Raw genomic sequence first — 13,070 nt, forward strand, 5'->3', positions numbered from 1 at the left:
TGGAAGGGGGGGAAAGTGTCCGGACTGGAAGGGGGGGAAAGTGTCCGGACTGGAAGGGGGGGGGTCAAGTGTCCGGACTGGAAGGGGGGGAGGGGGTCAAGTGTCCGGACTGGAAGGGGGGGAGGGAGTCAAGTGTCCGGACTGGAAGGGGGGGAGGGGGTCAAGTGTCCGGACTGGAAGGGGGGGAGGGGGTCAAGTGTCCGGACTGGAGGGGGGGGGGGTCAAGTGTCCGGACTGGAGGGGGGGGGGGTCAAGTGTCCGGACTGGAGGGGGGGGGGGTCAAGTGTCCGGACTGGAGGGGGGGGGGGTCAAGTGTCCGGACTGGAGGGGGGGGGGGGGTCAAGTGTCCGGACTGGAGGGGGAGGGGGTCAAGTGTCCGGACTAAAGGGGGGTTGTCAAGTGTCCGGACTGGAGGGGGGGGGTCAAGTGTCCGGACTGGAAGGGGGGGGTCAAGTGTCCGGACTGGAAGGGGGGGTCAAGTGTCCGGACTGGAAGGGGGGGTCAAGTGTCCAGACTGGAGGGGGGGGGGGTCAAGTGTCCGGACTGGAGGGGGGGGGGGGTCAAGTGTCCGGACTGGAAGGGTGGGGGTCAAGTGTCCGGACTGGAAGGGGGGGGGGGTCAAGTGTCCGGACTGGAAGGGGGGAAAGTGTCCGGACTGGAAGGGGGGGGGTCAAGTGTCCGGACTGGAAGGGGGGGGGGTCAAGTGTCCGGACTGGAAGGGGGGAAAGTGTCCGGACTGGAAGGGGGGTCAAGTGTCCGGACTGGAAGGGGGGTCAAGTGTCCGGACTGGAAGGGGGGGGGTCAAGTGTCCGGACTGGAAGGGGGGAAAGTGTCCGGACTGGAAGGGGGGAAAGTGTCCGGACTGGAAGGGGGGGAAAGCGTCCGGACTGGAAGGGGGGGAAAGCGTCCGGACTGGAAGGGGGGAAAGTGTCCGGACTGGAAGGGGGGTAAAGCGTCCGGACTGGAAGGGGTTAATCTCCCGCACTGATATGACTGTTCATGTTGCTGATACACATAGGGAGATGCAAAACACAGTGTGAGGATCGTGGCTGCAGCTGTTTATTGTGCTCCCCCTGTATACTCTGTATCTTGTGCTCCCCCTGTATACTCTGTATCTTGTGCTCCCCCTGTATACTCTGTATCTTGTGCTCCCCCTGTGTACTCTGTATCTTGTGCTCCCCCTGTATACTCTGTATCTTGTGCTCCCCCTGTATACTTTGTATCTTGTGCTCCCCCTGTATACTCTGTATCTTGTGCTCCCCCTGTATACTCTGTATCTTGTGCTCCCCCTGTACACTCTGTATCTTGTGCTCCCCCTGTATACTCTGTATCTTGTGCTCCCCCTGTACACTCTGTATCTTGTGCTCCCCCTGTGTACTCTGTATCTTGTGCTCCCCCTGTATACTTTGTATCTTGTGCTCCCCCTGTATACTCTGTATCTTGTGCTCCCCCTGTATACTCTGTATCTCGTGCTCCCCCTGTATACTCTGTATCTTGTGCTCCCCCTGTATACTCTGTATCTTGTGCTCCCCCTGTATACTCTGTATCTTGTGCTCCCCCTGTATACTCTGTATCTCGTGCTCCCCCTGTATACTCTGTATCTTGTGCTCCCCCTGTATACTCTGTATCTTGTGCTCCCCCTGTACACTCTGTATCTTGTGCTCCCCCTGTATACTCTGTATCTTGTGCTCCCCCTGTACACTCTGTATCTTGTGCTCCCCCTGTGTACTCTGTATCTTGTGCTCCCCCTGTATACTTTGTATCTTGTGCTCCCCCTGTATACTCTGTATCTTGTGCTCCCCCTGTATACTCTGTATCTCGTGCTCCCCCTGTATACTCTGTATCTTGTGCTCCCCCTGTATACTCTGTATCTTGTGCTCCCCCTGTATACTCTGTATCTTGTGCTCCCCCTGTATACTCTGTATCTTGTGCTCCCCCTGTACACTCTGTATCTTGTGCTCCCCCTGTACACTCTGTATCTTGTGCTCCCCCTGTATACTCTGTATCTTGTGCTCCCCCTGTACACTCTGTATCTTGTGCTCCCCCTGTATACTCTGTATCTTGTGCTCCCCCTGTACACTCTGTATCTTGTGCTCCCCCTGTACACTCTGTATCTTGTGCTCCCCCTGTATACTCTGTATCTTGTGCTCCCCCTGTATACTCTGTATCTTGTGCTCCCCCTGTATACTCTGTATCTTGTGCTCCCCCTGTATACTCTGTATCTTGTGCTCCCCCTGTATACTCTGTATCTTGTGCTCCCCCTGTATACTCTGTATCTTGTGCTCCCCCTGTATACTCTGTATCTTGACCCGTAACATTTTTGTTTGCATTTTATTTCCAGTTTGAGATCTTGGACGGTCCTGATGACAACGGTGAGATGTTCACTCGTCCTGGGAAACTGTCTGACCACTTCCCCAAGCCGTACCCCAACCCCGAGGCAGCTAGAGCAGCCAACAATGGCGCCTTGCCCCCTGATCTCAGCTACATTGCCAACGCCAGGTAATACATTGTCCGTGTGAATACACCGAGTGCAGCAGAGGCAACATTGCAGGTTGTAACTGCTCTGCGGGCACTGGGTGGGGGCCTACTTACTACAAATGGTCACATTTATCAGGTCATGCATGAAAATTGCAATAGGATAAAAATTGTGCAGCGTTTGAATCAAGGAAATAAATACGTAAACAGTTAATAATAAAAGCTGTATAAAACTAGGATGTAACCAAAACTACCAACAACTGATTATGGTAGCAACCCAAAATAAAGTGGTAATTAAAACAATAGGATGGTTATACCGATACACATAATCTGCATAAAAAGAGAATGTCCCACTAAAAGTGCAAAATATTATTATAAATCCCAGTTAAGGGACTATATCCCGGAAATTGGTTATAAAGAGTTCCAGAATGGTTATAGCCAGATGAGTAACTTCATGGTCCCAGTGTGAACAGATAATACTCCGGTACATGCGATAAATAGTAAGATTGCACACTCACCAGAAGCGCAATCTTAATGCGCATTAATCATGTAAATCAGCCAGAGGTCTCCTCTTTAGCAGGATACAGCCTGGTGCAGGAATCGCCTCCTCTGTGGGTCTGGGCGCTTAGATGTCAATCGGAGGTCCCCTTTAAGGGTTAGCTGTAATGGGGTCTGGTCACAAAGCTCCCTCCTCTGGTCTGGAAAGAACACCCGGGGTCCAGCTGGTTTGGAAAGATGGCCGCCGGACCTCCGTGATCCGGCGGCGTGACGTCACGGCGTAGCAAGGCTCCTCCTTAACGCGTTTCGTATCAGAATACGTTTTCAAAAGGGGTGCAAAATATTATTATAAATCCCAGTTAAGGGACTATATCCCGGAAATTGGTTATAAAGAGTTCCAGAATGGTTATAGCCAGATGAGTAACTTCATGGTCCCAGTGTGAACAGATAATACTCCGGTGACGTGATAAATAGTAAGATTGCACACTCACCAGAAGCGCAATCTTAATGCGCATTAATCATGTAAATCAGCCAGAGGTCTCCTCTTTAGCAGGATACAGCCTGGTGCAGGAATCACTTCCTCTGTGGGTTTGGGCGCTTAGATGTCAATCGGAGGTCCCCTTTAAGGGTTAGCTGTAATGGGGTCTGGTCACAAAGCTCCCTCCTCTGGTCTGGAAAGAACACCCGGGGTCCAGCTGGTTTGGAAAGATGGGCGGCGGACCTCCGTGATCCGGCGGCGTGACGTCACGGCGTAGCAAGGCTCCTCCTTAACGCGTTTCGTATCAGAATACGTTTTCAAAAGGGGTGTTGCCATTAATGAAAATGCATGAAAATTGCTTCAACTGAGAACCATGCGGGGCACTCCCAGCAGAAAGACAAGTATGCAAACATGTGGCCCCACGGGAAAAAAGCCCAGTTCTGTGAGGCCACGTATTTGTGTTACGTCAGCGTCAAGGGGTTAACTTAAGAAGAGGACCGCAGCTATACATTCTCTAGACAAGGCAGAAGATTGGTGCCACTGGAGATATCTGAAGACAAGAAGATGTTGTCTATACATGGCAACGAAAAAGTGTCAACAGCAGAAAGGATTTTCTAAACTGATTGATAAACATTGATATTGATTTTGTTCTAATTGAGGGTAATGCGCTATATGCAGTTATGTTGCTTTTTTTGAGGTACACATGGACACTTAAGAATTGTTTTTTGGAGATGGATCAAGTTTATGCATGATAATTTGAAGATTCACAGACGCGGAGGAGGTTTTTTTGACTTTGGACTTTCTGGGGGGGAAAGTGTGACTTTTTGTGTGTCTAGACCTAGGCTGGTGGTGTCATGGTGTGGGGGATCCATCCTGCCTTGTATCAATGGTTGGGGCTGGTGGTGGTGTCATGGTGTGGCGGATCCATCCTGCCTTGTATCAGCGGTTCAGGCTGGTGGTGTCATGGTGTGGTGGATCCATCCTACCTTGTATCAATGGCTCAGGCTGGTGGTGGTGGTGTCATGGTGTGGTGAATCCATCCTGCCTTGTATCAATGGGTCAGGCTGGTGGTGGTGTCATGGTGTGGTGGATCCATCCTGCCTTGTACCAACGGTTCAAGCTGGTGATGGTGTCATGGTGTGGTGCATCCATCCTGCCTTGTACCAACGGTTCGGGCTGGTGATGGTGTCATGGTGTGGTGGATCCATCCTGCCTTGTACCAACGGTTGGGGCTGGTGGTGGTGTCATGGTGTGGCGGATCCATCCTGCCTTGTATCAGCGGTTCAGGCTGGTGGTGTCATGGTGTGGTGGATCCATCCTACCTTGTATCAATGGCTCAGGCTGGTGGTGGTGTCATGGTGTGGTGGATCCATCCTACCTTGTATCAATGGCTCAGGCTGGTGGTGGTGTCATGGTGTGGTGGATCCATCCTACCTTGTATCAATGGCTCAGGCTGGTGGTGGTGTCATGGTGTGGGGGATCCATCCTGCCTTGTATCAGTGGTTCAGGCTGGTGGTGGTGTCATGGTGTGGGGGATCCATCCTGCCTTGTTTCAATGGTTCAGGCTGGTGGTGGTGGTGTCATGGTGTGGGGGATCCATCCTGTCTTGTATCAATGGTTCAGGATGGTGGTGTTGTCATGGTGTGGGGGATCCATCCTGCCTTGTTTCAATGGTCCAGGCTGGTGGTGATGGTGTCATGGTGTGGTGGATCCATCCTGCCTTGTACCAACAGTTGGGGCTGGTGATGGTGTCATGGTGTGGTGGACACATCCTGCCTTGTATCAGCGGTTCAGGGTGGGGGTGGTGGTGTCATGGTGTGGGGGAGATTTTCTTGGCACTAGGTGGACCTAATAAAGTGGCCGGCGAGTGTATTGTCACGTTTTATTGAGAACACATAACTTCCCATAGGTCAAATATGACATTTCCAGGCCTTGCAGAGTCTTCTACAGTTGTGCTCAAAAGTTTGCATACCCCCAGGCAGAAATTGTGACATTTTGGCATTGATGTTGAAAATCTGACTGATCATGCCAAGAAATGCTCTTTTTTTTGAAGGATGAGGATCATATGAAGCCATTTATGATCACATCGTTGTTTGGCTCCTTTTTAAATCCTAATGATAATAGAAATCCCCCAAATGGATCAGAAGTCTCCGCCCCCTGGATCAGAAGACTCCGCCCCCTGGAATGTTGGGCATTGGTACAGACACACAAGGTGACACACACGGGTTCCATTGCCAATTAGAGGTTAATGTCCCACATCTGTGGCTTTTTAATTTGCAATTAGTGTCAGTGTATAAATCGGGGGTAGGCAACCTGAGAGCCGCAGGACTACAAGTTCCATCATGCCTCTGCAAGTCATAGCTGTAACTGTCAATTTTGTAATCTTTGCAATGCCTCATGGGAAATGTAGTTCCACAACAGCTAGAGAGCCGCAGGTTGCCTTCCCCTGGTCTAGGGGATTTCTGTTATTTCACGTTAAGTAATTTTGTGGTTTAACGATTGTTGATATTTATCACAGCGATCATGTGACCCGGAATCGGGAGTCCCGGGTCCCAATCGTTAGAACGGGACCCGGGGCTTTCAGTGACACCGCGGTCTTTGTGCATGGTGTGCTCCCAGTAGAAAGACAGGTACGCAAATGTGCGACCCCACGGAAAAAAGCCCAGTTCTGTGAGGCCGCATGTTTGTGTGACATCGGCGTCAAGGGGTTAACTTCAATCCACAGCGCTGGCCGAAACGCCTTCTCTGTGCAGTTTGGGGCGGAGTCTAAGAGATACCCGTCAGTAACAGGTTAGTATTGTAAATGAGCACGGAAAAAAAAAAAAGCGCTAGGGCTACGTTGGGTTTCAAAAACAGCAGCTAGCACAAGACCATAATACATAGCATAGTAAACATCACAAAACAATAGTGCAGTGCTAAATAAATGACAATGTATGTAAACATTTTAACCCCCCTGGCGGTATTCCCGAGTGTAGCTCGGGGTAAAGTTTCAGTACCGGAAGTGGTAACCGTGAGCTACACTCGGGAATACACTGCAGTGTTGCTTCGGGATCCCTCCAGCACTTGTCCCGCGATGTCCCCCCTGCAGTGTCCCCGGCAATGTCCTCCGGCCGATGCCGGCATCTGTCTTCCGGGTTCCGGTCCCTGCGACGTCGGGACGTACGGGGGACGGAACTGGCGGGAAATTCAAAAATGTAAAAAAGTGACATTCACTAAATACACTAAAATCACATAGTATTCCATTCCTGTATCAAACCATTTCACATACATTTTGTCCCGAGTGCTTTGTCCGGCGCCCTGCCTGCATTTTTACTGTTCTTTCTGCCTGGAAACTGAGAAACGTCCATGGCGTCCAAAAAGCGTCCCTTTAGGTCAGACGCGGTTTTAGACCGGCTAGAGAACAGCGATAGTAAATCAGAACCACTTGCAGAATTGAGTGATAATGATTGGTGGGGGAAATTCCTCATCAGACACTGAAAACGATTCTGCGACTTTGCTCAGCGATGTGCGAACTTGGCGCTATATTTCACATTTCAGTGTTTTTGGTTTGATTATATTATTGAATTACATTTATAATTATTATTTTTTATGATTATTTATTAAATGATAATTTATGATTTCGTGTTTCAAATGTTATCATCCCCGGGATGTTTACTAGACTCTTGTTCGGACAGATTTCAGGGAGTTATTCCTAAGAATTACAATAAAAAAACCAACATATTTCCAATGAAAGCAATGTAACCGCTTTGAGCACAGAAATACTGATATAATCGGACCGCTAGGGAGGGCAACCTCTTCGCGCCGGCCGCACGCAAATGTGTGGCCTCCCGGCGTCTGGGCCGGCCGCACATTAGCGTGCAAATAAGAAAAAACATATGTGCTGAGAACGCTCCCAGCACACATGTCCGGTACTCACGGAAAGATCCCGATCTCTTCTTTCGATCGGGACCTTTCCCGATCATGTGAGTGCCGTGACGGCGAATCATGGTGGTCACATGACCGTAAAACCCCGCCCCGCCTCCCGGCTTCTGAATCCCTTGACCCAGGGGTGTCCAAACTATGGCCCTCCAGGTGTTGAGGAACTGCAAGTCCCATGAGGCCTTGCAAGACTCTGACATCCACAGGCAAGACACCGAGAGGCACTGATGGGACTTGTAGTACTTCAACAGCTGCAGGGCCATAGTTTGGACACCCCTGCCTTAACATCTTCACGCCGGCCAGATGCAAATATCCGGCCTCCCGGCATCTGGGCCTAGACGGTGAGCAGCCGCACATTTGCGTTCAATTAAAAAAGGACATATGTTCCGAGAGTGCGCGCTCTGAGCTCTCCCAGCACACATGTTCGGTACTCGTGGAAAGGTCCCGATCTCTTTCCCAATCATGTGACGGCACGTCACGGCGGTCACATGACCCTAAGCCCCGCCTCCCCGCTTCAGAAACCCTTAAAGGGCCGGGAGGCGCCGGCGCCGAGGGGTTAATACAAATTAGCATTGTACTGTACTAGCACTGCTGCTTGCTCTGTGACACCGAAGCCATGCCACCGTGCCCTCCTGGACAGATGAAATCAGGCAGGGGCAGCCAGCACACTATAACAGGACCCTATTGGGCCCAAGCCGCCTCCTCCTGAATCAATGGGGGCCAGTAGGGGAGTACTGCCTCTACCCCTTTATCTGTGACCCCGGAGATAGATCTGAGGGACATGACGATTCACATCATTTGGTAAGAGACTGTAGATCTGTGAGCACTGTGAAAATCCTGCTTGATCTGGCTGTAAAGGATTATGGGAAATGTGTACATAGATGAGGGTACATAGAATTGATTGCGTGACTTTGTATTCCAGGCATGGAGAGGAGGATTATATATTCTCTCTCCTCACCGGGTACTGCGATCCTCCAGCCGGTGTCGCTGTGAGGGAAGGCCTGTACTTCAACCCCTACTTCGTGGGCCAGTCTATCGCCATGGCTCCTCCTATCTATGACGAGGTGCTGGAGTATGATGATGGTAAGTGGTGTCACGTGTACTCGGTGTGTGTTCGGCCGTTACCCGTGTAGTGTGATCATTCGCCTGAGCAGACGTTGGCGGTAAAGTGAAGCTGCAACCAGATTGGAAGTGTGGAAAGATTCGAGTTCCTGTCAGATATTTAATTGCTTACAACAGTTGTGGGCAACTGTGGCCCTCCAGCTGTTGGTGAACTACAAGTCCCATCATGCCCCTGCCTTTGGGAGTCATGCTTGTAACTCAGTTTTGCAATGCCTCATGGGACTTGTAGTTCTACAACAGCTGGGGGGCCGCAGTTGCCCACCCCTGGCTTACAAGATTAGATGGTTGGGTGTTGGATCATTCACGATCTTCCATCCCCCCACTGTACATAAATGGAGGGGAGGTGAATGCTACAGAAGGTAAGGCCCCCTAGCAAAGTCATGTGATTGCAGTGTCCATTGGAAAGTACAGATCACAAAAAAAGGCACAGAGCCGATGTGAGTGGCTCTGTACCACGTGATCGCTGCCACCGGCTCTCACTTTCCTCTCACACACCAGTCAGTGTGCGAGAGAGGAAAGCTTTTGGATTGCAGCCAGTGCCAGAAACAGTGTAATTCATCCCAGTGGTGGTCAGCTTGAAAATTATAGAGGGTCTCAAGTGCGCCCCGACATCTTCAGAGGGCCTCACTATAGAAATTAATTTTCCATACCTCAACACCCCAAATTTTGATCCTGCTTTATTTTTAGCAGCTTATCGCAGTGCATATAACCACCAACATTGGTGTCAGTGAGTGCAAAAGTAACCTCCATTATTAGTGTAAGTGGACACAGAAAACCCCCCAGCATTGGTGTCAGTGTCCTCAATAATAACCCCCAGCATTGGTATCAGTATGCCCAATAATAACACCCAGCATTGGTGTCAGTGTCCTCAATAATAACCCCCAGCATTGGTGTCAGTGTCCTCAATAATCACCCCCAGCATTGGTATCAGTATGCCCAATAATAACACCCAGCATTGGTGTCAGTGTCCTCAATAATAACCCCCAGCATTGGTGTCAGTGTCCTCAATAATAACCCCCAGCATTGGTGTCAGTGTCCTCAATAATAACCCCCAGCATTGGTATCAGTGTCCTCAATAATAACCCCCAGCATTGGTGTCAGTGTCCTAAATAATAACCCCCAGCATTGGTGTCAGTGTCCTCAATAATAACCCCCAGCATTGGTATCAGTATGCCCAATAATAACCCCCAGCAATGGTGTCAGTGGATGCATTATTAACCCCCAACATTAATATAAGTGGGCACAGTAACAACACCCAGTATTAATGTAAGTGAACGCAATAATAACTCCCAGCATTGGTGTCAGTAGATACAATATTAACCCCCTTCATTGATGTCGTTGTATTCATTAATAGCCCCCAACATTGGTGTCAGTTGACACAATAATAACCCCCAATATTGGTGTCAGTAGATGCAATATTAACCCCCAGTACTAGTGTAAGTGGACAAAATAACACCCAGCATTGATGTCAGTGAACGCAATAATAACCCCCAGTAATGATGTCAGTAGATGCAAGAATAACCCCCAGCAATGGTGTCAATAGATGCAAGATAAACCCCCAGCATTGGTGTCAGTGGATGCAATAATAACCCCCAGCATTGGTGTCAGTGGGCACAATAATAACCCCCAGCATTGATGTCAGTAAATGCAATAATAACCCCCACCATTGGTGTCAGTGGATGCAATAATAACCCACAGCATTGGTGTCAGTGGGCACAATAATAACCCCCAGCATTGATGTCAGTAAATGCAATAATAACCCCCGGCATTGGTGTCCGTGGACGCAATAACCCCCAGCATTGGTGTCAGTGTCCTCAATAAAACCCCCCCAGCATTGGTGTCAGTGTCCTCAATAAAACCCCCCAGCATTGGTGTCAATAGATGCAATAATAACCCCCAGCAATGGTGTCAGTAGATGCAATAATAACCCCCAGCATTGGTGTCCGTGGACGCAATAACCCCCAGCATTGGTGTCCGTGGACGCAATAACCCCCAGCATTGGTGTCCGTGGACGCAATAACCCCCAGCATTGGTGTCAGTGTCCTCAATAAAACCCCCCAGCATTGGTGTCAGTGTCCTCAATAAAACCCCCCAGCATTGGTGTCAGTAGATGCAATAATAACCCCCAGCAATGGTGTCAGTAGATGCAATAATAACCCCCAGCAACGGTGTCAGTGGACGCAATAATAACCCCCAGCATTGGTGTCAGTGGACACAATAATAATCCCCAGCATTGGTGTCAGTGGACGCAATAATAACCCCCAGCATTGGTGTCAGTGGACACAATAATAATCCCCAGCATTGGTGTCAGTGGACACAATAATAACCCCCAGCATTGGTGTCGGTGGACACAATAATAACCCCCAGCATTGGTGTCGGTCCTAATAACCCCCTCCTTCGCTCCCATTGGTGGTCATTAGCAAATTGAACTCCCCAGCATTGGTGGTTAGTGGCAGTGCTATTCGAAATAAATAACTTTCACTGCCAGAGCTGTTTTTGCATTTTTTTTTTTTTTTTTTGCACACGTTTAAAAAAAATCATGTCAGGCCTGAAGATTACACAAAACCCCCAAAACATATATTTTCTGAAAGCAGACACCCTAGGGAATAAAATGGTGGGAGTTCCAAATTTTTTTTTTTATCACACTTTTGCAGAGAGATAAAAAGCAGCACGTCCTCGCCGACAGGAGAGAGATCTATGGTGTTTACACTCACAGATCTCTCCCATCAGCTGATCCACCAATCACAGAGTCCCAGCCATGAATCGCTGACCAGGATCTGGTGATTGACATCTTCAGGAGCCATGATTTTGCGCCGAGCGGCCGCCTTGTAGCAGTAAAACTTCTATAGGACTTCCAGGAAGTGGTTAATAATGAACCCCCTCCGAGTAGTATGTGGCTAATGCAGGCCATACATGGGTCGAATTCTGAACGATTTTTCCAGTGCAGAATGTCGTCCATTAGTAGAGGGTGCCCAGTGCAGAATGTCGTCCATTAGTAGAGGGTGCCCAGTGCAGAATGTCGTCCATTAGTAGAGGGTGCCCAGTGCAGAATGTCGTCCATTAGTAGAGGGTGCCCAGTGCAGAATGTCGTCCATTAGTAGAGGGTGCCCAGTGCAGAATGTCGTCCATTAGTAGAGGGTGCCGAATGCAGAATGTTGTCTGCTAGAGGGCGCCCAGCGCAGAATGTCTTCCAGTAGAGGGCACCCAGCGCAGAATGTCATCCATTAGAGGGCGCCCAGTGCAGCATGTCGTCCGTTAGAGGGCGCCCAGCGCAGAATGTCGTCCGTTAGAGGGCGCCCAGCGCAGAATGTTGTCCGTTAGAGGGCGCCCAGCGCAGAATGTCGTCCGTTAAAGGGCGCCCAGCGCAGAATGTCATCCATTACAGGGCGCCCAGCGCAGTTTGTCATCCACTAGAGGGCGCCCAGCGCAGAATGTCGTCCACTAGAGGGTGCCCAGCGCAGAATGTCATCCATTAGAGGGCGCCCAGCGCAGGATGTCATCCGTTAGAGGGCGTCCAGTGCAGAATGCCGTCCACTAGAGGGCGCCCAGCGTAGGATGTCGTCCACTAGAGGGCGCCCAGCGCAGAATGTCGTCCACTAGAGGGCGCCCAGCGTAGAATGTCATCCGTTAGAGGGCGCCCAGCGCAGAATGTCGTCCACTAGAGGGCGCCCAGCGTAGAATGTCATCCGTTAGAGGGCGCCCAGCGCAGAATGTCGTCCACTAGAGGGCGCCCAGCGTAGAATGCGTCCATTAGAGGGCGCCCAGCGTAGAATGTCGTCCATTAGAGGGCGCCCAGCGCAGAATGTCGTGTATTATGGGGAACGCGCTGCAGAAACTATTGGCGCTGTATAAATCCCGTATAGTAATAATACTGAAGTTGAGCTGACAGCTTCCACCCAGGGCTTCTCACACACATTTGATGCTTTGTGATTGGCTCCCTTTCAGTCATGGCCGAGGGATGGTTTTAGGGATTTGTGAAGAGCAGGACGTGGTTACTAACGTGTGGATTTATTGTCTTCTCAGGGACCCCGGCCACAATGTCTCAGGTGGCTAAAGACGTCTGCACGTTCCTGCGGTGGGCCGCCGAACCGGAATACGATGACCGCAAGCGCATGGGCCTCAAAGTGAGTGGACTGGAGGCCGGCCTGACCGAGGCACCAAATGTGACCTGATAGGATGCAAGCCAGAAGTTGTGTTTACGTCTGGATTGGGTGGATGGTAGAGCTCCTCCCCCGGTCACCATACACATCCAATCATTGGGCAGGAAATAGGGGGAAAATCTCTCCATTCATAAAATGACTTCATGGGAGTCTTCAATCCTTTATTATACTGTAAACGTTGTGAGAAAGTTTAGGATCTCCAGCTTTTCCAGAAGGACGTCAGCCCCATATTCCTCTCAGTACAGGGTTCCTGCAAGTACATTCCTCACAATACGGGGGGGGGGGGGGGGCAGGAAATTCAGGACCAGGCAGTGTTAATGTGAGAACCACTTTAAGCCCTCCAGAGGATTCCCCCCTTTCCTGACCGGGCCATTTTTTGCGTTACTTCAAATGACAATTGCGCGGTCATGCAACGCTGC

General features: G+C 50.2%; 1 protein-coding gene across 1 annotated transcript in view; it reads left to right on the forward strand.

The window, feature by feature from the left end:
• Positions 1–12,678, forward strand: part of LOC149430910 (cytochrome c1, heme protein, mitochondrial-like) — a 36,461-nt gene extending 23,783 nt beyond the window's left edge. Inside the window, exons 4-6 of the mRNA XM_089665929.1 lie at positions 2,342–2,499; positions 8,292–8,452; positions 12,515–12,678. Coding sequence (XP_089522055.1) covers positions 2,342–2,499; positions 8,292–8,452; positions 12,515–12,663 — 468 coding nt within the window. The 3' untranslated portion in view covers positions 12,664–12,678. The remainder of the gene's footprint in view (positions 1–2,341; positions 2,500–8,291; positions 8,453–12,514) is intronic.
• The last annotated feature ends 392 nt before the right edge of the window (positions 12,679–13,070 follow it).

The sequence above is a fragment of the Staurois parvus genome, unplaced genomic scaffold (genome assembly GCF_062004578.1).
Source record: "Staurois parvus isolate SC_StPar_1 unplaced genomic scaffold, SC_StPar_1.0 ptg002414l, whole genome shotgun sequence".
Lineage (NCBI taxonomy): Eukaryota > Metazoa > Chordata > Amphibia > Anura > Ranidae > Staurois > Staurois parvus.